Below are 25,509 nucleotides of genomic sequence, written 5' to 3'. Positions count from 1 at the left end.
ATTCGAATTGCGACCAGAGGGATTCCTTGCAAATGAGGGGAAGCAAGCGCGATTGCCTTCGTTGACCGATGTGGAGACGCGGACAAGCGATCTACCAAGACCAATTAAACCACTGTTCAGAACGGAGACCATAGAACAAAGGGGAGATGAGGTTGTCAAGCAATGCTCAGGGGGGACAGAGGGGTGCAAACGAGCCAAAAGAGACATTGTAGCAGGGAATAGGCAATCACCTACATTAAAAGGCTAGTTATAATGCCGGAAAACGCTTGTGCAGACGAATTCAGGCGCCTTACAGTCGCTCGATGCGCCGTCGGCTGTACTGTACAGATGATAAGAACTCTAGAAAGGGAGAGATTGCCAAGCGCTGGTCCAGCAGCTGCTTGCGACTTATTTGGGAAAGAAACACTTGGTGCACGTAAGGAAGGAAGAGGGCAAGAAAAAGGAAGAAGAAGAAGAAGAAGAAGAAGAAGAGTGGAAAAGAGTACCAGCGCAATAGGAAGAAAGGGGGGAGAGTAGAAAGACCGAGAGATTAGAGGGAATTCATAAACAGCACCATGGAAAAGAACATGTGGGCACAAAACAATGGGGACGGTTGAACCCGTGGTAACTTATTAAGTCTCACTTGCGACCGAGGGATTAGATTTGGGTTGGGAGGGGAGGGGAGGGGAGGGGAGGAGGAAAGCCCAGAAGAGTTCCTAAGGCAGTTTTACTACGTATTCAGTACTAAAGTCACTGAGTACTACGGTAGGTACTGTACTAGGCCTGAGGTACCTACCTAAGTCACTACTAGGTACTGTACTTGATTACCAAAGGGCCATTCTCCGGCCCCTGCAAATGTCCACTAACTTACCACTACGAGAATGATCACTTAGTATGTGTACACAGTACAGTACGGAGTAACTTTCTGAGTATTATCTACTGATTGCGCTTAAAATCTAACCACAACTGACTAAATCTCGAGCCACGACAACCAGCGTCCCCGCAAACTCTCTTATCAATGCTCACCTGCAGACAAATCGGCCTGATGTCTTACCATCTGCTGGTCTCTCCCGTCAAGCTACTACGGTGTACAGGATATCCGATGTATCTATTAATACCCATGGTGGTTTCGGTAGGAGGTACTTAACTGAGTATTTTACTCGAGTAAGTATAGGCATGTTTAACTTAGCCGACAACCTTGAGCAGCGCCCCCTCCCCCATTTTTCCGGCATGTCAATCACGTGGTGATAACCAGGACAGCCATAACGGGAGATCCATATATATTCTATCAATTCACAGAGTAAGTTACTACGTACTGTACCTTATTCGGATAAGTTGATCATTTTCGTTTCGTCTGTTATGCTTTGGTAATGTTCCCGGTATGGGGGAGGGGTTCGCTGAATGCTGCGCTCATTGACTCGCTCCAAGCTAACAAGCGCTTCCTTCTTCGGGCGGCAATCCTTTCGACAGCCCCTTCCCTTCGACCTGTCGACATAGACAATAGACAAAAGAAGCTGGAAGATGATCCTCAACCGCAAATGACACGCGACGACAATGACCACGACCACGAAGCTGTACACGTATGCGGCAGATAGGAGTAGGATCAGTAAATGACCATCATATCCACTTGTCTATGGAAATAGACTAATTAACTGGCCGCCGCAGGTTGAAACTGACGTGGACTTGGGGGTGAGACGGGGTTGAATCAAATCGAATCAGCATCAACTGCCCCCCCTGTTATCAGAGAAGCCGATCAGAAAGGCTGAGGGCCAATCCATGACGGGTTGGTGGGCTGTTTAGTTGGCTTTCTCCCCCCCCGCCCCACAAAGCTATGCATTCCATCCGTTGGCTGATCCCAGCCTGAAATCTTGAAACCGCTCTTTGCCTTATCTGGTCATAGTCTGGCTCTGGGTGGGTCGCTCATTGAAACCTTGCACTCCCGCCATCCATGTAGAGGATTGTTATTACCATTATTCCCTGGGAATGCCCGGCTGCCACTGCGAGGGGGGGCGACCGGGGATAGGTAATTATGATGATAGTTCCCCCATTTTACTATCCAGGCATCAATACTATGTTTGCCTCCCCTTACCTGGTAGAACTCTCGAGAGACATGATCACCTCAATAATCCTAGGATAGTGGTGGTCTCTATCCCAGGGTCAATGCGACTCAATGCCACTACAAAGGGCTAGCTACCCTACAGTACAATCCCCTACGAGTCATGGGGATCGGCAAAGCCATTGAACAACCTCATCAATTGCTGGAAATCGCAGGTGTTTATGCACCAGCGTACAAGAACATACTTACTCATACATGAGTGTGTCCTCAGACCGCACTAATTAATTTAGTCGCAATCCTCCTCGGATTTCCTCAATCTATTGCCAGTCGTTAAGCAATCTCCCATTGTATTGGGCGCAACGGCACGAGACCATCATCAAGGGTTCCTGGGATGCTCTTGTTTGCTGTCAATCATTTCCCGCGTTTGCTCGGCAGATCATCTCAACTGATGGCTTGTCGTTGCTGGGTGATGGTGATCGACAAATAAAACTGATAAAGCCATCGCTGATGGATCGCACAACAACCATGTACTGTACTAAGTAAAAACACTTCACAGATCAACAATTACAGACCGAATCTCCAGTCTCTTGAAGACGTGCATACTCTGGCCCATACTTAGGCTTAGGCACCTCAGGAATGTAACCTTGCACAGAGGATCACCCTGTCCTGTGGTTATTTGCTCAATCTAGATGCGTCTTATCGGCAGGCACGTATTGTTAGTCAAGGCAGACATGAGCGTTAAACTCTCTCAACCACAGGGCTTCAGCTGCTAGGAGATCACAAGCAACTACATAAGTGACCATAAGAAATAAGTCACTCAGTTTCTGTCCGTCCCCTATCTGTGAGTGAATGATTCTCGATGGCCCCGGGTTCTTCGGACCGCAGTTGACAAACCAACCTTCAGCGTCAGGCCATTGATACTGCGAACCCAAGCTCTGGCGAACAAATTCCAGCAGTGAGACAGGACTAGCCACGCACAGAGCTATCATACAGTGCATTGTATCCGGTCAGGCCACAGACTTCGAATTGGTCGCAGGCTTCTAGAAGCGCAATCAATTCGAATGGGAATGACAGTCGGTTAGCTGCCTGGGTCAGGACCGGAAGGGAGATTGCTTGCATGCCGGGTTTCCTCTTTCATCTCCGCCGGCGGCCAATGTCTCTCATGTCAGCGCATAGCACGGAGTACGTAGGCAAGTGTCTTTTGTCCAATTCTCGCCCTTATGCAGCGTAGAATATTGTGTTCCAGCACGATATGCCCAGGGCTGTTATGTGTACTTCGATAAGTGTGATAGGGACAGTAACCTAGCTGTCGGCAGATCAGATTGAAGTTTAACGGAGCATTATTTTCCCGCATGCTGCTGCAATGTCCCATAGTCTGCAAGACAAAGATTCCTAGTCAATGATTGGATGTTACTTGTCTCCACAGGCTTCTTCTTTCTGGTCGTCTTGGATTCCATGCCGAATAACCCTCTGTCGACCGAGCTTCGGATAGACAAGCATACATAGCTGTTCAAATGGGAGAAGAATGTAGGACAGAATGTCCAGCACAAGTGCGACGTGGTACCGCTGCCCGGCGACGGTTTAATGCTAAGCTTTCCTCATCGTGCAGATGAAGACTTTGGGAGTCTGAGTAGGGACTTTTGTATCACAATCATAACAACACAATGGACGCCGGGTTCGTGTCCGAGTTAGCAAGACTAGGCAGCTGCATTGTTTTCCACCTCCCCTCCAGTTTCTCCTTAAACATCCTTCTGCCCGCCCCTAGTGACCCAGTTCAGCTTTAACAAGTAGTTAGTCTAGCATCGGGACTTTCCTGTTTTAGGGAGAGTGTCTCTGGAAGAAACTAGACTGTTGTCTCAGTGACATCTCTCTCTCAATATATGGTCCAAAGGAATGGGGCTGCAAACCAGCGGTGAATTGGCCGCTAGTTACCACCTGCTTAGCTTCCTAAAGACGGCGAGAGCGCCGTTCTTCATGCACGATGAACCCTCGTATCTTGCACCATGTGATTTTTTCGTTGAAATCAAAGGGCAGCTCGTTTTAACTCTGATTGTTCATAGAAGCAGTCGGAGTCGATTTGAACAATGATTTCAAGCTAGCATGGCGGCCGGTAACCTTTGGCACAACTACAGGATGTTTTGGCCGCCAAAAGCCTTACTGTGTAGAGCTAAATGGCCAGTCCCCACCTGTCATCACTATCGTGGATTCATGGAGAATATCTAGGGCTACAGTACTGTAGTCTAGTCGCTCAATACTAGCATGATCATTGGATGGGCCAATCATAGACCATTTCCCCAGAAGAGTTCCCCAGGCGAGTTCGGTGATCCTTTCTTCACAATGAATTGCTTGATGTCGCGGAGTACAGCATACACATCGTGCCGTCTCAATCCGGTAGTCTCGATTGAGCTGTACTGTACCGGAAAGATATATATTCCATTGCATGGCGCAAACGAAGCGCCACGAAGCACCTATGACGATTAAGAGTAATCCGTTCCTGCTAAGATCATCTACTGCATCGAAATTCTGAACAAGACGTAAGCGTATTGGTGGCGCACTTGAGTTGATCGTTGTGCAACAATTTTCTACTCCCAATCTACGGAGTACTTACTGTGTGCAGTGAGTGGGATAGAAAACCAATTCTCAACAAAGCAAAAGGAAGGGCTTGTAACCCGTAAAAGTGGTAGCATGGCTGAGACAGCATCAGGGATTTTTCTCTCTTCCAAGACCAGAGGAGTGGATGCTTATCCACCATGGATGTTCTGTCTGGTTGTCCAAGCAAGTTTTATACGGGCCTTATTCTTTTGAGTTTCTTTCTTCTCTTTCTCTTAGGGGAGTGTGGTCGGGGAGTGGCTTCTAATCTTGGAAAAAACGCTAAAAAAAAACCCAGTCCCCGCCGCCCGCCCCAATCAGTCAACTGTTTTAGCGCAGCAAAGTGAGCAAACAGGGCGCAGTCAGCAGCACCACAACCAACTGAAACTAAAGTGCTGGCTGGCTGGTGCTGGCTGGTGCTGGCTAATGCTGGCTAATGCTGCTCTTCTTGCCCTCCATTCCCGAGCTGGCACTGACAGGCCATGACGGTGACTGAGACTGAGACTTACTGACTGATTCGACTGACTAGTGTCTGACTGTCTGGGCTCTGGCCTTAGTGAGACTGGAGAGCAAGTGAGCGTAAGAGAGAGAGAGAGAGAGAGAGAGAGAGAGAGAGAGACTGAGAGGGGGGAGGATTTCACATTCCCTAACCATGCTAATCTTTTCCTACTCTTCTCTCTATTTTTTCTTCCCCTTCTCTTCGTCACGGCTGTGCTGTTCCAGCTTCAAGCCTTACTGACATCAGACCTATCTTCCCCGCCCCTTTTCTCATTAACTGTCATCATTGCGACCGACTCCTCCTCCTCGTGTTGACAGCTTAAGCTCTCCCGACCTTGCGATAATCCATTCCCCTTCCCCGCCATCCACATCCCTCCCACCCACCCCCCGAACCCCCGAAGTTATGGTGCGCATCCCCTACATCGCCATTTTGGGGGAGATAGAGGAGTAATCAACTTCTCCTTTTCGACTTCTGTCTCATTAGCTTCCCTTGCGCCCACTTCATCTACTTATTCGCATTCAGCGTTTCGACATCACCTGGTCCACCTCCCCCATTCATCGTTGCATTGTTTTCAAAAGAGTTCGGAAAGGTTCGCGCGGCTACCATTCTCACTGGATAAATCTTGTGGTTTGATCGACGAGGCAAAGACGCTGCTAGGACAACGTGGATTGAACCGTCTACGAGGGGGCTGACCTCCCCGAGGGGGTCATCCCAGTTACACAGAGTGGCCGAAATGAGTCCAGGACGCGGCGCAAGACGGATTGATATTCCCTTTACCATGGTGGTCCCACGCCGAGATGGAGTTGAGGTCCCTAAAACCAAAGAATCCGGATTACAAACCCGAAGATCGCAGCGCCTTGGGCGACTGCGACCGCGATGGCGCAACAATCGGTCGCTGTTTGCCGGAGTCAGCTGGATAGTACTGGTGTTGATGTCGTGTGCATCGCCGAGCTACGCCGCGTTGTTGAATTTCGACAATTGCCTGAATGCTGCTGTCATCCAATCCAATCCGAAACAACTCCAGTTCGTCCCGCTTGACGTGTCGGTCGCTTTCGACTTGCATGACTCTCTCAACCCCCTCAATATCACGGTCTATGGGAACGTCTCTGGTACAGCCAATGGGGAAACATATCCAAGCCCGGATAGTCCCGACTGGTCCAATCCAAATGATACGGTGGGGAAGATCGTGTATTACGATGCTGCCAGCAATAAATTGAGCACTCTTTTGACGGAGATCAACGTGCTCAGTTGGAATCCATATACTCATGCATCGAAGTTTTGTGAATCTGTCACTCAGGGGGAGTGTCCGTTGGGCCCCGTGTTCTACACCAATGCGTGAGTTCTCTACCTTCAATCTCCTGGCCACTGCTAATCCGCGTTGACTGGAATAGGAGCGATCTTTCGGCCCTGCGAGCTTTCTCGGTCCAACATGACATGCAATCCGCGTACCATTTCTCGACCTTGTCAGCACGCCTGACAATCAAGTCTGCCGATGCTGCTGCCACACATATTGGTTGTATCAGTGTGGATATCACCCCTGACCTTGGAACATCTCTTCGAAACACAATCACATATATCCCGTTGGCCATTCTCTTGCTGGTCGCGATTGCTACTGTCACTGCAGCGATTTACAGCCCATGGGGAACCACCGACCCGTTTCACTGGACCAGCAACTATGGACGCGACGAGGATGTCCTTCGTCTAGTGACCCCGGGCTTCGGGGATTGCCTGAACTACATACAGTTCGCCGTGCTTACTGGAGCCTTGTCTTTGGACTACCCTGGATACTACCAACCTGTGGTTAGTCAAGTCGCCTGGTCGGCCCTTATGTTCAATCAAAGCCTCTTGGACCCCGGAAATGAGCGGAATCCTGTAGCTGATGGCGTCTATACTGTCAATGCTACCTACGGCTTGGACAGGTTGAATCAATATGTGGGATTGCCAACATCACGCGACATCTGGCCTGGAATGATGGTCTGGATGCTTGTGATTGTCGTCTCAATCACAGTCCTGATCCAAGTAGCCTTCGGGCTTCGCACGCTCTATCGTACGATTGCCCACGTGCCGGAGGAAGACCTTCGGTCCAAGAACATGCCCTTCACCATTGGAAACGTCATCCGGATCGTGTTCAACTATTTGCTGCTGCCACTCATGTCTTTCTCGTTCTTCCAGCTCGTGATTGCCGGCCAGTCTCCGGCCTACTGTGTCGCATTAGCGGTGGTAGTGATCTTGATCCTGGCATCCTTCTCCATTTGGACCACTCGCTTGATCGCGACCACGCGCCCGAAATCGTACCTGTTTGATGACCTATCGACGGTCCTCCTGTATGGCCCATTGTACAACACTTTCTGCGACGACGCGGCCGCCTTCGCTCTGGTTCCGATCTTCCTTTCATTCGCCCGCGGTATCGCTATTGGAGCGCTGCAGCCGTCAGGAATCGCTCAAATTGTGCTTCTCGCCATCTGCGAGGTGGTCTCACTACTGACATTGGTGGCGTTCCGACCATTCGCATCACCCACTTCCATGAACCTCTATCATGCCTGTTTCTCCATCATCCGTTTTCTCACAATCTTACTCAGCATTGTTTTCGTCCCCTCACTAGGTGTTTCGCAGGCTGCACGGGGCTGGATCGGATACATTATCCTTTTTCTGCACGCCCTAGTGCTTGTGTTCGGCTTCTTTCTCAATGCTCTTCAGACCTTGATTGAGGTTATCGCACGACTTGCCGGAGCGGGAGGCAACGAAGGTGGGGTGACACGAGGTGGTCTGGTCAAAGTGTTCGGTATGCGACAGCTGTCACGTCGTGTTCCCCGACAAAGTGTCGGCACACGCCAGAGCATGGGATCTGAGGCTGCGATGTTGGCACATACCGATGACCGCCTCTCTTCCCAATTCGATGGATCCAGACCTCGAAGTCTTTCCGGAAGTTCTGCTATGCTTCTGCATCGGGCGGGTGCGAGCGAAGGCCGCGCGAGTGCCTTCTTTGAGTCAGGGAGCGCACAGGGTGGAACTCACAGTCGAGCTAATAGCAGCGGTTTCTTCACGCCATCAACGCCCGGTGGATTCGCTGGACCAGGCTGTCAGACGACGGGCAGCAATTCGCCCAAGAGCGGGCCTGTCTTCGCTGTGCATCCCCATGACCCTTACTACCGACCACCCAGGCCTCGCAAGAAGATCATCGAGATAGGTGTATCAAGGGAGAAGTCCCGCGCAAGAAAACGAGCGTCGAGCTATGGAGATGTGGATGACGATATTATGGAAGGCCCGTCTATATCTGGAAGGAATACACCTGTTCCTGCGTACCTTCCAGCACCCAAGGACGATCTTGACTTGGAGGATCCTCGTCAGTCTAGAACAGACTATGCAGTACGGGAGGTTGATTTCTATTACCGAGTGAGGGGCCCTCCGCTATCACAGTCGGGCACGCGCAAATTGAAGACAGGCCCGGCTGACCCTACGGGCCCTGTTTCATCCGCGACTGGCTTCTTCCGAAACCTGTTCAGAGGGAAGACCAAGGAGAAAGGAAAAGGCTTTGAAGTCGTCCGGAGTGCTAGGGCACCACCGCCGGGTCTATTCCCAGAAGGCGAGGATTTCCATGAACCCTATACTGATGAACCCGAGGACCCGGAGGCCGCAGACCATGCCCGCCAAGATTTGGATAGTGACCGTGACTACGATGATTCCGAAGGCGAGCCCCATGAACGGACTCCAGAGATCGCAATCACCCTACCGAACGTTGATACAGGGGGTGCTATCGAGCTCCCTAGTCGTGTAGGCTCTCACTCTAGCTCTCAACCACCATCGACCGGGCGACAGAACATTCAGCAAGAAGGCGCTACTACCGGCCCCTCAGCGGAAGAGGCGCCAGTGTCGGGTGAACTTCTTCCTGTTGTCGCCCCGGAAGAAACGACCACTTCCAATCAACCTGAAGAAAGTACTAATGCTCACTCTCACAATCACCTTCACCCCTCAGCTTCCGTGACTGGCCGGTTGCCGTTCAGTGCAGCCAGTTCTCCCTCACGAGATCGTAACCTCTCAATTGCCTCGACGACCGCTTCAACTACGTCCAGCCGTCGGCATGGGAACTCGGAGAACCTGCGCATCGAGCGTCCATCTAGCATGGGCTATGTTGCCCAGTTTCGTACACAGGATAACATCCATGAAGCCAGCCCGGATGAGCCATCATTTGCAGGCAGTGCTGCGGAACTGGTAACTGAAGCACATCACCACGAGGGAGACCACTAAAGCGACAATTGGGAGCAGTCTGTTTACCCTATCCTCTGCACTCCCTCCTCCCCTTTCACGAATCTCTTTCTTATTCTCTGTTACCTTCCAAAATCATCATGCGTCGGAGTTTGTGATATACGCTTGGGTCTCCTCACATATGCATCAGTATCTTACGGCAATCTGCTGGTTAGCGTTTTTCTGCTTTCCTCGCCACCCTTTTTTTCTCCAGCGTCCCGGATTTCTGCCCTCTTATCCAGTCGCGAGCTTACATTGCGAGCAGTATTGGTGAAATTGTGCTAGCCGACGGCCCTGATTTAGGTCCTGATCTGTTCCTTGCAAGCATATGGGTCGCATCTTGTATATCTTGTAGTCCTCATTTTCCCTTTCATGTACGGAATCTTCGGTAATAGCTGAGTTTAATTATAGTGAGCGAAGTTTGGAGGATGGGCCTGTGTGATAATACTGCTGGATTACCTTTACCTATTGAGTATACTTGAACATACTATGCACCATGACTGTTGTCCAGTCCAACCATGATTGGGTTAGACGCAGATCTGCCAGAAAGATTAAGTGATAAGGGAGGGAGAGTTCCTTGGCAGAATCAGGCCATGTGCATTTGGTTGTTTCGATGGCCCTTCTTACAATTTAACATGAGCGTGCCCAGAGCCACCTGATGTCGTCTGATCACGATGCCTGTGGAAAGAAAAGTAGTTTGAGTACTCTACATGTAACAGCGTAGAAGAAAAGCAAAGTGAGGAAGCAAAGTAGCAACAACTACAGGAGGTAATCATCAAAACAGTGTTGTGACCGCCTTTTTTGCCCCGCGGCGAAACATCGGGTGGGACCCGAACCAGACCTTCGAAGTTACGGCATCTCCACCTTATGATTTATCCCTCTTTCTCTCCCTGTGGCCCAAACTCCCCCATGATTCACTCCCTCTCCTATTCCCTTTCCTCTCTCATTTGAACATTTGAATGCCTTAGACTACTAGTCACTTGCTGTGGCTGTGGATCGGCTGCACGCTTTGTCTGGCTCAAGCTTCTTCTTCTTCTTCTTCTCTTGGATTCCTGTTCGTTCCGAACAGATGGTCTGTCACGAGACCTTACTGCATGCGCTCTTATCATTAAGTTAATCCTTGACGCCCGAAGTCCGACCCCCCCGAGTTGCCCTGTGTCGTTTCGCGCAAAGTCAAAGTCAAAGGCCCTTGGCTCCGTGTGACTTGTATCAATTCATCTCCTTGCTCAACAATCCTCTTTTTAAGGTTCTCAATTTACACTCTGGCACACAAGCATATCCACGGTTGTCTACCGCTGTTGATCATCTCCCCGTCCGGCTGCCCTCCCCATCCTGGCATCACCGCGCCACCCAGTCAATGACGGCCCGTCCTCCAAACGGCGGAGACTAGTCTCCTCTTCGGTCTCAGGGACCCAGATACCAAAGACTTTACCATCGTCGACCTCTCCCTCGTCCTTCAGGTTCATGTCGTCGTTGTCAAATTCGGCCAGTCCTTCATCCTCCGCTTCCTCCTCCACCGCCGCGTTCCCCGCCACTCGGCCCGCCACTGCTCTCAGGCCTCATGCGAGTTCGGAAATTTTACAGGCCACCGAGGCTGCACGCGATCAGCGCTCCGAGCGAAGACGGTCCACCGTCACAGGGTCAGATCGGAAGAGAAGGATAGTCAGTTTGGAGGGGGACGTCTGGCCCCGTGGCCTCGGATCCCAGTCGTGGACAACAGAAGCCGGTCCGAGTAGCCAAGCAGGAACAATGGATAGCAGGTCGTTGCCTCAACGATCGTCTCAGTCACAACATCCTGCCATGATGATGCCTGGCTCTTCCTTTGCTACTCCATTCGATCTGTCCTCCTCACCGCCGGGTGCGCGCCCGAATGATCCTCGGCGAAGTTCATGGTCCCGAACCCAGGATAACTACGTGGAATATGTTCGACCGCGGTGGCAGCCTGATGCGGAGGTCACCAACTGTCCGATTTGTGGGACCGCGTTCAGTTTCTGGTACAGGAAGCATCACTGCCGGAAATGTGGCCGGGTTGTTTGCGCGTCATGCTCACCCCATCGGATCACTATTCCACGGCAGTTCATTGTGCGCGATTCCACCCGCTCCCCCGCAGCCGCTTTGGTTTATCCCCGTGCTGCTTCGGCCTTCCATTCCGGAGGGGACGATGCGGTTCACTCGCCAACAACATTAAATCCAGCTCTCGGCGGGGGCGAGGAAGTGAGACTATGCAACCCCTGTGTGCCAGACCCAAATCCAGAACCGCCTCGTGGGTTCACAACAGTTCAGAATCCGGGAAGACCAGGCACCGCCGCTGCGACAGGCTGGGGAGAAGAATCCTCGTACTTCCCTCCTCCCAGTTCTCGGCATCGTTCTTACCATTCGCTGTCCTCTCCAACCCGGCCAAGTCTATACAATAGTCTACCAGTGAGTTACAGTCAAGCGCCAGATGGTGAGAAGATCAATTGTGGTTAACACAATTATGTGCAGCTCCAAACTGAACCTCTCGGGTCGCGACCAACCCGGCAGACCGTTGGCGTCAGCGATTATTCAAGTTTAGGTGGATTCGGAGGACCTTTTGCCCCGCGAGTCCCCGGAATGAATTACGCTGCATTGGCAAGCCCCCGCTTCACATCTGGGTCGGTGAGCTCATCCACACGGCCTCTCCCTTATCCGACCGCTGGCAGCGCCAGCTCGTTGCCCGCGTTCCCTCACGCTCATCGGCCGTCGCATACACGCCCGCCGCATGTCCGTGAGCAGGACCTATGTCCGATCTGTGACTGTGAGCTTCCGCTTCTGGGATCGAATGGGGGCGAAGATGCACGGGAAGCACACATTCGGACATGTATCGAAACTCATGGTCGGCCCGGGCGCTCTAGTCCTCAGAGCGGCAGCCCCGTCCAGCCCCATCTTGCAGTCCGGCTAGTCACCTTCAAAGCCACGGAGAAAGACTGCGTTGGACACGATGGTGGGCTGCAGGAGTGCACGATTTGCATGGAAGAGTACGAAGTGGGTCAGCCGCTCGTGCGGCTGGAGTGTCTGTGCAAGTTTCATAAACGATGTATAGTGGAGTGGTTCGAGCGTAAGAAGGAGTGCCCAGTGCATAAAGTCTCCTGAGTATTGGACTTGGTTCTGGAGTCCACTCTTGCTCTTGGGTGGAGCAGAGTCCATCGCGGCTGGTCTTCCGCATCTTATATGTCGGATTATGTCTTACTTTCTGCTCTTTATATGGGAGGGTGGATCAACTGCTTTTGTGTCGTTTGAGCCGGTGTTCTTTGCTATACTGTTGCAATCTTCATCCTTTTCATTGTGGTTCAACTGCTGTCTCTGTTGGTGTTCAACGAGCTGGCAGGATTGGATTTGTTGCTATCTTGCAACCTAGATCGGAATACAATCATTTCTTGTGTGTAGTAGAAGAGTAACTATCATAGAAGAGAGGAAGCCAGAGAAACGATATATCTGTACTTATTCACTTGGTTGTGGTCCATTAATTATCCTTCTGGGGAGAAAGTGTTGGAAGCTATGCGGATTTGGGCGATGAATCCAAGAGTGACTGACTGCAGTGGCTTCCCCTCAACTCCTCTTTCGCTTCCTTCATTCTCTCTTTGGTCATCCTCCTTGTTCTTACAACTCCCACTCGTTTGTCTTCTCTTGCTTCTTTTCTGTTATCCTAACCACTTTCCTATGAGCCAGAACTAACCAGATCATAATTCACTTTGAGTCCGGGACAAGCCACCGAAACCACCGACATTACTGCCACCACTACCACCACTACCACCACCGCATTCCTCAAGGTACCGTCGGCCATCGGCTCCCGACCGTCCGATTCTCCGACTTGCGCGACTCCAACTCCGCCCTGCCTTGCCTGGCTCCTTGCATTCTTTCTTTCTTTCTTTCTTTCTTTCTTTTCTCTCCTGCGGCCCCAGACTGTTGCTCGGGTAAGCCTCAAAAATCAAGTTGCAATCGTGGCAGACCAGCCCAATTTCCCCCGTTGATTCCGAGAGAAACGCGACCGGGATGACCTCAACTGGCCATCCGCCCTTGGCCCATGGCGGGCGATGATGACTGACTCCCCGGCGAATAGAGCCTGGCTGACCATGATGTGATATCCACTCCGCAGTCTCCGCGCTCCCCGATGGAGATCGATCCACGCCTACATGCAGATAGCAGAGACGGCGGACGTCCGACCGAGCGCGCCGAAACCCGGCCGCCGCCCTATCTACCACCCCCCTCGTCTAGACATGGCAACAACCCGCTTGTCGCTTCCAGAGATTATCCCGATTCGACTCCACATCTGTCCCCTACCGACCGGCTGCATTCCGTGCTGGCAGCACCTCGAGGCCCGGGACCTCTTTCGAGTCCCCAGGTGATCCAACCGGGTAACCAACACCGGTCGGATTCGACATCGGGCATCGACGCCTTATCCAACCCCTCCGTCGTCGACCCCAGTGACCCATACGCAGAGCTGAAGCGGCCCCGCGCCTGCGAAGCGTGCAGGCAGTTAAAAGTGCGATGCGAGCCGGACATCAGCCATGCCAACGGCGCCTGCAAACGATGCACGAAAGCCGGGAGAACTTGTATCGTGACGGTTCCCAGTCGCAAACGACAGAAGAAGACGGATAATCGCGTCGCGGAGCTCGAGAGGAAGATCGATGCGCTCACCGCGAGCCTTCAGGCGTCTCACGATCGTGATCCCGTGCTGCAGCCAGTGCAGATGCCTCCCCCGCGCGAGGAGCCGGCAGCGCGGCATTGGCTGGCCCCGACTCATGCCGCATCCCATGAGCCGTCGCCTTTGCCGGTGGGATCGCCGCAGAGCATGGTGGGGAGAAAACGGCGTCATAGTGGGGAGGACAAAGAAGCCACGCCCGCAACCTCTCGGGTGTCTAGTCCGAGCGAAGAACAATCCCTCTACAGCAAAGCGACCCGACAATGGCGTGCTCTAGGTTACCCGTCGGACTCGACGGCAAAAGAGGGGGCCAACGAAGTGGCTGATATAATTGACCGGGGCCTTGTGAGTGCCGATATAGCGGCAGAAGCATTTGCGCGATTCAACGAAGAGATGGCCCTCTTAATCCCGATGGTGGTCTTCCCTCACGGGACGAAGATGGAGGACGTCCGGCAGAAGAAGCCAGTGCTATTCCATGCAGTTATCGCTGTTGCCGTAGGGACGATTCAACCACGGGCTCAAATCCCTCTCGTCAATGATTTCTATAAAGTCATCGCGGAACGGGTTGTCGTCAAAGGGGAGAAATCTCTTGAGCTAGTCCAGGCGCTCTTGGTCTGCTGTAACTGGTACACGCCTCCCGACAACTTCGAGGAACTGAAGTTCTATCAATTGACGCATATGGCTGTCACCCTGGCTATGGATGTGGGTCTGTATCGTAAATCAATGCCGCGAGGGAAGCAGATGAATCTGCTCAAATGCATTATAGCGAGAAAGTCATCTGAGGTCCTGGATCCGGACTCTCCGGAGACGAGGCGAACCTGGTTGGCATGCTATTTCGTTGCAGTTCAGTATGTACTTCTCATTCTCCCAGGAGTAGCTAGCTAACCTATGGTCTAGGGTTGCCGTGTCTCTTCGACGAGTCAATCTTGTGCGATGGCTTCCATACATGGATGAATGCATTGAGATCCTAGAGAAATCACCAGATGCATTACCTTCCGATAAAACGATGGTCCGGTGGGCCAAGCTAGCACAAATCATCGAAGAGATATACGTTCAATTCGCGAGCGATGACATTCCTTCGGTTGTGTCATTTTCGGACCCGAAGTCCATCTACACTCTCAAGGCGCTCGAGAAGCAGTTGGAGCAGTGGAAGAGGGAAGCGTTACCGGAGCATTCTTCTCGTAAGCAGTCACCCACACCTAGTTCATGTTCTTGTGCTCATCAGGGGGATCAGCTATCATTCAACAAGCATACTGCATTGTCAACCTCTACCTGCACGAAAACGCCATGCATGTTGATTATAGCAAGGACGAGGCGCGGACTACCGGCGATGATGTTGCTGGTCCTACCAGCGCAACACATATCAGTGCCCTCAGCTCCTGTCTCACTGCTATCCACGAAGCCCTCGATACAATCTGTGCGATTGACACTAAAAAGCTAGTGTCCGCACCGACGGTCACTCTTGCGCGCACGTCTTTTGCCGTCGTCGCGCTAATCAAACTCTACGCCATGGTCTTCACGCCGGAGACCCGCCTGGATCAAGTAATGGATGCGGGCAGCCTCAAGATGGAATACTACCTCGACAAAGTCATTCGCCATTATACGGTCGCCGGAGAGCTCCCCGGCGGACGGACTGCAGCCAAGTTCGGAGTGGTGCTCTTTATGCTCCGCAACTGGTTCATGAAGCGCAAAGACCAGGGCCCAGTGTTGAAGGAAGCGCTCTCGGTATGCCGCGCTTCGTCGGATTGTCAAAGCCACCCCGACGACAAAGGCCAAGTAAGTCCGCCAGGTCATAAATAAGCCCTCTTCATCAAAACCTGTTTTCTGCTGCATGAACACCACTACTAACACCCCACAGAAGAACCATAGCAGCTCCAGCCAGACGCCCTTGCACCTTTTAAGTGAAGTAGCCATGGGCAATAGCTCACGAAGCCACTCCTCGCCCGAAAATCTGTCAACGGCAGGCGAACAACGACCCATCCCCTACCCGACAGCTCCCGGATTCAATAACAGCAACAGCAACAGCAACAGCAGCAATCATCCTACCGCCACGAACCACCCCTCCGTAACCTCCACCGACCTAACATCACACTCCCTAGGCCCCAGCCCCGGTAGCCTAGGAGCCCCAACCAGTGCAGCCGACTCAACCACCGAACCCTGGACCCCTTACGCCGCTCCCGCTCCCGCCCCCGCCCCCGCCCCCTCCCGGGATTACTACCCCATCTTCAGCTCCGGCATGTCCGACCTCCCCCCCAGCTACACCGACCCCACCAGCGGCGGTGGCGGTGGCGGGATGATGTTCCCGCCGCAGGGCTTCTTCGTGCCTGAACTAGGCGTCCAGATGGGGTTTGACCCGGAGAACCTGCTTACGCTGCACAGTATGATCGGCGACGGGTTCTTGAATCTTCCGTTGCCGGCTGACGATGGGATGGGCTTTTATTAGGGGTGAGGGAAGTATTTATACCTTATACCATATACCAAGTTATATACTGTTCGCCGTTTCTGCCCAAGGGAATGATTCCCAGTGTTCATAGGAATGTAATATGATATCCCTGCTCTTTGACTTTGCAGTCCACTTTTTGGGAGTGTTTCGGTGTGGTGATTCATTGTAGGCCTGCCTACATCTTGTTACGCTTGGGCGTTTCACCAAAGAAGGAAAGAAGGAAGGTACATGACTTTTCTGGAAGAGAGCGGTAGATTCCTGACCCGGGGTTGCGTAGATGGGTCTGCTAGTTACAGCTCGAAAAATGGATTTAAAAGGAGTACGGGCCCTCGGGCCACTCTCTGTACACAAGCCGAGCGAGCGAGCGAACGAACAGACAAACAAACGAAGGCGCAAGCAAAAGTCAACCAAAGCAAACTCAGTGAAGAACTATACCTCCATACCTACCTACCTATCCTACCCCGAACCATTTCAATTTTCGATATAGTCCACTCATGGTAACCGGGAAAAGAGATAACTACAAGATCCTCCTCAAAATATGGGAGTGGCCATCCCGATCCACGGCGCCAACCCTACCCCACCATCCAACGACGGTCCAATTCTAGCAAGCCCACATCCCCAGGATCATCCGTGTTCATTTGCATTTCCACATACACAAGAAAAAAAAGCAATCATTTTCTCTGGTTTGGGCATGCGCACAACGATATCATCACGTGCGTAGCGCAACCCTGATCGCTGCTGCGGTGATACTAACCATACCTACTCACGTTTTGCCACGGGCCTCGGAATCACATGATCGATCGGTCGATGGGCTTGTTTCGTTTGCGATGGGGGGGCTTTCGAGAGGTGACGGTTCGGTTTCGGTTTAATCCCTCACGCTGCATTTGGATTGGGAGGGAGGGATGGATCTCGGGATTGATTCCGGGCCTGGCTTGGAGGGATTTTTGGGATGGAAACTCTTACAATACATAAATTAGTGTTATCAAGCAGGGTGTCCGTGAACAGGCTGGATAGATCTGCTCAGACTGGGCTTGATGAAAGAAACCTTCGGACGCTTCTCTTGAGAATATGCCAGGCTAATTGCCGCGGGTAAAGCGCTGCCATTTATCCTGAAATTGGGGACCAGGGTGTTTTTGCCTGTCTACGTTCATGGTGCTCAGGGGTAGACGCTCGGGTGAATTACTTAGAATAGTATTGGTCGGGGTGGAGTTGACCGCATGGTGAAGTTGGTCTGTACTGGATTCTCTAATTTATTGCATTTTGCAATCGCTAGTTAGACATTAGTGCAGGAAGCCATACGTGTATGGTGATGCTTTCCCAGGACCGCTCGCGTGTACTTCAGGTCCTACAGGTTCTATGTTATAACAATCGAATAAACTTTCAGGCGAGCGTTGCATCCTTTTGCGGTCGCAGGAAATAAGAGATAGACGCATTATGCATTGTCTAATCTTGATATGGTTCGCTCGTTCTGCCAGTTGAAAGCCGCTGTGCATGTGCCTTTGAGGACCTGGTTGGATATTCTGTGATTTTCCACATGCAGCCAGCAAGAGGATCAATCCCTGGGCAAAGGATCCTTGCTCAGGTGGCAAAGGCACGTTAGGCTGGCCGGTGTATTGCTGGCCACCATGTGATGCCGAGGATAATTGCACCATAACAGGATTGACTCTCTGCAGCATAAGAACTGGAAATCCTCTGCTACAAGTCAACAGTCTGTTGGATCAGTTGGGCTTATGAGATTTAGACAATGGGACTGCGTCGAATGCAGCGAAAGCACTTATACCGAGGATTTTGATACCCTGGCCTCATCTCGCAGTATGCTGCCAATCTTGGCTGAGCTTTTGTACAACAAATGCCCAAGGCCACCCATTCTCAGCCTCGGTCCTGCGCAGAAGATCTAGTAGGCATGTCTGAGCCAACGGGTCACGGATCCAAATACCGCCTGCGAGTTGTGCTGTTAGCTACCGTCTCTGAGTAGGGAGCTTCACAGGTGACAACGATGGCATTGTCCAGGATATGCATGTCTTACAAGCGCAGAGTGTATGCCCTGCCATAATCCGCAGCGCTGGGTCGTTCTCTGCCGACAGAGCTATGCCAAATATGACTTCAAGATTGAGGATAATCTCGTCCTAGAGGATTATGAGCCAAGGTTCTATAATGGTGCTTTTGTAGGCTTCTATAACAAACCTCGATCATCTGGATGGCCTCTCGAACTTGCGGTGACGATTGTAAGGCCTGAAGTTCATGCTGCTGGAACAAGGCCTTTGCTATGGAGATGTGTTGTATCGCAGCAGCTAGACTTAGTATGTCAGCCCTAGAGCATAAGCGGGGAAGGCCTTGAATCATACCGTGCAGTGAATTGGTGAACCAAATGAACGGAAACGGCCTCCCACGTCCAGGATCTGGCCCCGAATAGTGTAAAGGCTTGAACGTATCTGGTCTTGTTGTTTCCCAGATGCCAACTCGCTGTCTCAAGGCACTCCCATCAATCGCTTCTATGTGCATTGAGTTGTTCGCCCCGTAGCAGTAGTTGATCGTCTCAGCGAGGAGCCAAATGGCCTTGTGCGTCCAGTCCCGGTCATCCTGAGTTGTCCTATGCTGCCATGCATGGTATAGCTTCTCTGCAAATGGGCTCAGAGTCAAACGCAAAGGTCTTTGATACATTAGAGCGAATTGTATATCCTGCATCACGAATACCCAGAAAGAGGCTTCTGCAAGTCCTCCAGATACGGCGCAGTCCAGTTGAGAGCTGATATATACGGATCCGGCGAGAAGGTGACTCTGGAGGTCGTTTGAAGGGCTGTGAGCTGTACATGGTATGTGAGCATGCAGTAAATAGAGCGCAACCAGCCCGGCTTACAGGATATTTGCTCGAAAAACCGCAATATTACGGTGGAGGTAAGGAGTATCTCGATGCTGGTGCCAAAGTCTCTGTTCTCCAGGACCGACTTGAGAATTCGGATGCAACGTTCATGGTATTCATCGGCAGACTCCGGAGGTACTGTATGATTCGTGTAGGAGAGGTGACGCGCTGAGATGGCAAGACACGCGTACAATAGGAGAGGGTGCGAAGGTGCTCGTTCGGCCACATCCACAGAAAAATGACTTTGGTCATCGCAAACGTCTAGCTAAAATTGCCGATTAGCTGAATTCCAGCGTAGTACAAGTGGGACAAGGTACAGCACCCAGGGACCGAGTGTCTTCCGGAAATATCGAAGGAGGAAAGCTTCATTGAAATTCCGCAGCTTCTGCGTGCTGGCGAAATCGGGAGACGGGAAGGCTATGAGCGGGAAACCCAGGCGCTGAGCTGAACGGGCTCGAGACGAGCCTGCGACTTTCGATGAATGAGGCGGATGCGAGGCTGATGATAAATGCTGTGCCCCGTTGGGCGATTGAGGAGAGTTTTCGGGCGCATGTTTCAGATCGAAGGGCGAACCATCGAGGGGCACCACGCGATAATCTGCCGCTGTCCGATCCGTCTCATCTTCGAAAGAAACTTCATGTGCCGTGCATCAGTGGAAAAGGCCTTCTTCATCCCCAGTAGGAACAAACCTTGAGTTGGAAACGGAACCCACACTTGATCGGTTGGAAACACGAGGTCGCTTTCTCCGTATCGCGGGGGACCGCTGGGTCGCAGCGAAGGATTCTGGCCATGGCGAAAAGTGACTTCTTCTTGTCTCGTAGGCGCAGGTATGCACTCTCGTCCCGATCGTCGACAGCGAAGGCACTGGTCCTCGGTCTTATCACCTGGTATCAACATTAGGGGACGTTGAGCTGGGGATTCCCCTCGACTGACAGAGCTCAGTCGAGAGGGGCTTGAGGACGATTTACATTTGATATGGCGCTGACGGCAGGTCAGACTAAACAGAGAGCAACAGGGTTAGAATGACGATTCGATAAACACAACATCAGAGCGTCGAAGAACAGCGCAAATATAACTTACCATCCCCTCATCACGTTGTGCTCGGATTCAGTGCTCGGGCTGACAATCGCGATAGCCCTGTAAAACAAGCCAGATCAATAGCCAGAAAAAGCCATTGGCATGAGGTATTAAAGATTAAAGAGTAAGAGCCGAACAGCAGCAGCAATAGTCCAGGCCTACTAAGATGCAGCTAGAAGGGTGACCGCCCCAGCAACAATGATTATGATGGGCAGAATAACGTTCAAACGGTTAATTACCCAACAGAGAATGGTTCGTGCGGAGCGGAGCTCGCCATGGCATGCAAAGTGCAAAAGCAAACTAAGAAGTGGAGGAAAGAGGCAAAAGGGTAAAAGAAAAAGCCCTATATAGATTGAAGATGAAGAGAGCAGATCCCACTTTTAGCGTGAACACTGGAGCCCAGCATCATACGGCTCCTGAGGTTCATTCAGGGGCACATCTCTAGACTACCTACTCGATGCCTTCTCACCAAGAGAGGGGAGATGACAGCCCACCGTGCTCTACCATCTTGCTTTCCTCGGTAGGTTTAGGATGACACAAGACAGAGCTGCAGCAGATGAAGCCATCCGTTGCCTATTCCTTAGTCTTGCTGTTCTCCGACAAGAGCAGGGCGATTGGCACAGCCGCGTCTGATCGTTGCCCAAAGCAGAAAATACTCGCAAGCTAACTTGGAAGGGCACCCGCACCGGAGCGTTTCGGTTCGAGCTAGTGAGCAACGTTTCGGCACTTTTGACTGCACCTTTCTTGTCCAGAAGTCCCGTTCTTCCTTTAGCCTTTGGGATGAAGGCTGGCTTTGCTTGCTGAAATAGGTATGGTCTGCTATCGCTCTAGGAGGGGGTCAACCTGACAGCAAGCCACGGGAGGTCTTGGTCGCGCTTATCGGCAGCGAGTCCCCAGCTTTGCCAATCTGCATTTTTTTCTCCGAACAATAGTCATCCGTCTCCCTTTTATCGGGCTTTTCACTGGGGATCCCACTGGCATCCAGCTAGCCGTCACGGTCCAGCTGTGACTAGCTATGTGATGTGATTGGTGAGTGGTGACATATTCCTGTGAGGTGCAACACTTGTTCACACAAGGCTGTGGCGTAATCTCTGTGATGCATCTCGCATGCGTGATGAATGGTTCATCCCTCTCAGAAATGTCGGGATGTTTGTTTGTCTCTGGTGTCAATTGAATGCCGCGCACAGAAGTACAGTACCTTTTTTTTCTCTTCGTCGGTGGCACTTCTCCGTGTTTGACGAATCAGGCGATTCGGAATGTTTCTCCTAAGCAGAATCATCTGCAGGAGGAATATGACAGACGGTTTTGTTCTTGCGCCATGGGAAGAGATGAGTAACTGGGTCTCTGGGTCAAAGTGACATGAGGGTTGGCAACACATTGCGGCAGGAACCTGTCTCGAGCGAGACATAGCGATGGTGATGGATGAACTGTGTAAACCCTGTGCAGGGACCTTAATGGTAGTGCTATGATGCTTGTGAGCTTCAGATATCAGCCGTGCAGAATAGTCGGCCGCATAAGGGGGCCAAAAGATAGGTGAGGTCAAGATGCTAACAGACAGAACCCTGATGCCGCTTGGCCTAGGCCAGATTCCATCCGAGTTAGGTTTGGGGTGTAAATCAACAATGGAGCCGAAAGCTACGCGAGCCAATTGACAGGTGGATCTTATTCCAGACCCATCGGAGGGTGACCGAATCTGGGCAAGTAGCAGCAGCAGTACAGAGTCGTAGCAGTAGCACGACTCAGTTTTGCGAGCGAGAGCAACTGAGGAAAGGGCTAGACCAGGAGAAAGGCTTGATCATGAGACAATCCAAGGAAAGTGTGCATTTGTGGCTGGCTTGCATTGCAGATAGGGCAGGCCATGCGAGTATAAGTGCAGATGAACAATGATGAAGGCGAAGGAGAAGAGATAGAAGCAGAGGAGGTAGAAGGGCTGAAGCGGGATGGAAATGGATATCGTACGACTGCCTACTTGGATGCAGCACTTCAAAAGGATGACTAACTGGAGTGTAGTTGACTGACTACTTAGTTAGTTTAGCAAAGTACTAACCAACGCAGTCAAGGCCATGGATGCGCACCTCAGGCAGGCAGGGCAGCTTCCTATTGGGGATATGCGGGGGCAAGCAAGTGGTAGTGGTAAAGTAGTGTCAGGTGATTTTTCTCTCCCACTATTTTTCTCCGCTTCGATTACCTCATTGCTGTAGCTGCTGCTGCAACTCCTGCCAACTTCACTTGACCTGCTGATATTCTCCTTGCAAAACAGCCATTGACCTTTTAAATTGGCCTGAACATCTCTGCCTCTTGTCCAGCAGTCCCATCCGCTTATCACCCACCGTTGCTTGGAGTCATAGCTGGCTGGGTCTACGGGCCGAAAACGGGTCGACTCCACCGTCAACCAGCCATCAATTCCACAGCCTGTCTCTGGCGATCGTGCACATCAGCTTGGCGATACTTCCGGATATTGGTATACAGTACTTCGAAATATATTCATTGATAGACGAAAAGCGCCCAAGAACGGGCTGTACTGAGGTGTCTTTGAGCAGGTACAGACTCGACGTCTTTCATCTGGTATGACACTGACTAACAAGGACAACCAACCAGCTAGAAATGTCTCTCAACCGCGTCTCCTACTTGGAGTCCTGGGAACAGAATCCAGCTGCATTCCGTCGCCAGCCCTATCAGGATGACTCCGATGACGAGGAAAGCTATCATGATCTACCGGAGCCCTCGGTGTCATCTTCATTCCAATCCAACATCAGTCGCCACTCTTTTAGACATCGATTGAATTTCAACCCGTATGCAGGACCAGCATGGGGACAGGCCACTGTGGATGAGGCTACCAGTGAGCAGAACCCACCTCTCCAAGCCGCCTCACCCAATATCAGTACGCTCAATGAGGTTGACAGAGAGGGGGCACCACCCGAGCAATCTGCGCCGAAGTTGCAGGAGTGGACCGGTGGCCGAGAGACCACGGGCGCGTTTGAGGTAAACCATGTCAAACGCATTGGTAAGTGCTAGACTTTTAAGAACGGCTTCAAAAGCCACCGTCGTATGCAGTGCAGTACTAATACACTCACAGCGCAGGTCTGCATAGCAGTGCTATACTGTCTACTTGCGGCGGGGATAGTCTTCGGGTTTGCGGCCATCAAGCCGGTCTTGATCAGAGAGGGTGTCTATCGGGACCGGTGTTCGCAAGAAGAGCTTGATAACAATTCCGACGTGTGCTACGGACAAGAGCTTCGGTACGCGCCTCAGACCATCCATTCCTTTTGGAAGACCTAACTAAAGTTGTCAACAGATTGAACTTGATGTTCACCATCGCTGCAGTCGCAACCAACGTCTTTGCTTTACCAGTAGGAACGATTCTCGATACATACGGTCCGCGCGTCTGCGGCATCATTGGCAGCGTCTCTCTTATGCTGGGCTCCTTGCTTTTTGGACTCTCCGACCGGCTTCCCTTTGACGGATACATGCCCGGGTACCTCTTCCTTTCTCTAGGTGGACCGTTTGTCTTCATCTCATCGTTCCATCTGTCAAACACCTTCCCGACCCGCTCGGGGCTCATTCTATCCACTTTGACAGGCGCATTCGATGCCTCCAGCGCCCTTTTCCTTATATTCCGGCTTATCAACGAGAGCACAACCGGCTGGTTCAGCTCGACCAGATTCTTCCTGCTCTATCTCATTGTCCCCATTTTCATCATCACTGCCCAGCTCACTATAATGCCGACGACCTCATATAAGACGGCCGGCGAACTTGTGCAGGAAGCGCAAGCTCACATCGCAGCCGAAGCCACGGACTACGTTGACAACGCCATCCAGGACCGCAATGAAGGCGAGCGCCAACGTAATGACCGTCGTATGCACCGACAGAACGTTGTCAGCCAAATTCAAGACCTTCTCTCTTCCCCCACCCTTCAACCACAGTCCTACGATGACATCTCCCCACTCGAACGCCCACTCTCTCCCGAACCCAACCCCATCCCCATCGCCACCACCGAGTCAACCACCACGCCCCAGTCTGACAAGCCCCACACCGCCGGCGGCGTTTGGGGCGCCCTTCATGGCGCCTCGGCGCTCACGCAGATCCGCACCCCCTGGTTCATCCTGATCACCCTCTTCACTATCCTGCAGATGCTCCGCATCAACTATTTTGTGGCCACGATCCGTCAACAGTACACCTACCTCCTCCAATCCCCGGACCTCGCCGCGACCCTCAACTCGACCTTCGACGTCCTCCTCCCGCTGGGCGGGCTCGTCTCCGTCCCCTTCATCGGCACCATCCTCGACTCCGCCCGCACCCCCTCGGTGCTACTCACCCTCGTCACGACCGCCACCCTGATCGGCATTCTGGGCTGCATCCCCACGGAGGGAGCCGGCTACGGTAACATCGCCCTCTTCGTCCTCTACCGCCCCTTCTACTACACCGCCGTCTCCGACTACGCCGCCAAGGTCTTCGGCTTCCAGACCTTCGGCAAGGTCTACGGCCTGGTCATCTGCCTCGCCGGCCTGGGCAACTTCGCGCAGGCCGGCCTCGACGCCCTGACCTTCACCGTCTTCGACCGCGACCCCACCCCTGTCAACGCCCTGCTGACCATCACCACCTTCCTGGTCGGGGTGGCCCTGGTCACCTTCGTCAGCTGGCAGGCCCGCCGGATGGCGGCTACCCGCGGGAAGGCCGGTGCTGCCGTTACGAATGGGACCACGGAGGTCGCCGAGAGTGGTCTCAGCGTTCCCGGCATCCATGACGGCGTGGACACAAGGGATTGGGGCCGCCAGCAGCAGCAGCAGCAGCAGCAGCAGCAGCAGCAGGGTGAACGCGAACCGCTGCTCCGACAAGGCAATGACACATCTGCTTCCTACGGGGGTACTAGACCCTGAAAATTGACGACCTCGACGATGATGTTTCATTTCACCTACTATGGTAAAGAGAAAAAAAAGAAAAAAACCACAGGCAGCTCTTTGTTCATCTATTTTTGGTTTCCCTCGCTTCGGTTTGGCCCGTTACAGAGTCACACAGCGTACATCTGCAGCATTAGTTCGACCCAGAGATGTAGTCTTAGCCGAGATTCTTATCGCTTTAAATTTGTACATGATTTGATAAAGAA

The 25,509-nt window shown here is 52.2% G+C and overlaps 6 protein-coding genes across 6 annotated transcripts; 4 read left to right on the top strand and 2 right to left on the bottom strand.

Annotated features, from left to right (window-relative positions):
* Positions 1-2,646: 2,646 nt before the first annotated feature.
* ASPACDRAFT_81447 (uncharacterized protein) lies at positions 2,647-3,236 on the bottom strand. Its single transcript, XM_020205876.1, has one exon. It carries the CDS (start codon positions 3,031-3,033, stop codon positions 2,752-2,754), a length of 282 nt encoding a protein of 93 aa, XP_020052533.1. The 5' UTR covers positions 3,034-3,236; the 3' UTR covers positions 2,647-2,751.
* A 2,320-nt stretch (positions 3,237-5,556) lies between these two features.
* ASPACDRAFT_81446 (uncharacterized protein) lies at positions 5,557-9,828 on the top strand. Its single transcript, XM_020205875.1, has 2 exons — positions 5,557-6,458; positions 6,515-9,828. The coding sequence occupies exons 1-2, from the start codon at positions 6,055-6,057 to the stop codon at positions 9,366-9,368; spliced, it is 3,258 nt and encodes a 1,085-aa protein (XP_020052532.1). The 5' UTR covers positions 5,557-6,054; the 3' UTR covers positions 9,369-9,828.
* A 1,001-nt stretch (positions 9,829-10,829) lies between these two features.
* Positions 10,830-12,476, top strand: ASPACDRAFT_5157 (phosphatidylinositol-3-phosphate-binding ubiquitin-protein ligase; the record flags this gene model as incomplete). Its single annotated transcript, XM_020202502.2, has 2 exons — positions 10,830-11,786; positions 11,850-12,476. The coding sequence occupies 2 exons, from the start codon at positions 10,830-10,832 to the stop codon at positions 12,474-12,476; spliced, it is 1,584 nt and encodes a 527-aa protein (XP_020052531.1).
* Positions 12,477-13,494: 1,018 nt separating this feature from the next.
* ASPACDRAFT_1318 (putative C6 transcription factor (War1)) lies at positions 13,495-16,468 on the top strand (the record flags this gene model as incomplete). Its single annotated transcript, XM_020197122.2, has 4 exons — positions 13,495-14,873; positions 14,923-15,206; positions 15,260-15,801; positions 15,887-16,468. 4 exons carry the CDS (start codon positions 13,495-13,497, stop codon positions 16,466-16,468), a joined length of 2,787 nt encoding a protein of 928 aa, XP_020052530.1.
* Positions 16,469-18,270: 1,802 nt separating this feature from the next.
* ASPACDRAFT_34629 (uncharacterized protein) lies at positions 18,271-20,225 on the bottom strand (the record flags this gene model as incomplete). The annotated part of the gene is made up of 7 exons (XM_020200059.1): positions 18,271-18,407; positions 18,495-18,594; positions 18,653-18,759; positions 18,814-19,272; positions 19,326-19,593; positions 19,651-19,961; positions 20,018-20,225. 7 exons carry the CDS (start codon positions 20,223-20,225, stop codon positions 18,271-18,273), a joined length of 1,590 nt encoding a protein of 529 aa, XP_020052529.1.
* Positions 20,226-23,009: 2,784 nt separating this feature from the next.
* On the top strand, positions 23,010-25,282 carry ASPACDRAFT_34879 (putative MFS transporter Fmp42; the record flags this gene model as incomplete). The annotated part of the gene is made up of 3 exons (XM_020200080.1): positions 23,010-23,409; positions 23,482-23,644; positions 23,701-25,282. 3 exons carry the CDS (start codon positions 23,010-23,012, stop codon positions 25,280-25,282), a joined length of 2,145 nt encoding a protein of 714 aa, XP_020052528.1.
* Between the last annotated feature and the right edge of the window lie 227 nt (positions 25,283-25,509).

This window comes from Aspergillus aculeatus, assembly GCF_001890905.1.
Source record: "Aspergillus aculeatus ATCC 16872 unplaced genomic scaffold ASPACscaffold_17, whole genome shotgun sequence".
Classification (NCBI taxonomy): Eukaryota; Fungi; Ascomycota; class Eurotiomycetes; order Eurotiales; family Aspergillaceae; genus Aspergillus; species Aspergillus aculeatus.
The sequence above is the reverse complement of the archived record's forward strand: the minus strand, read 5'-3'. Positions and strand labels throughout refer to the sequence as shown.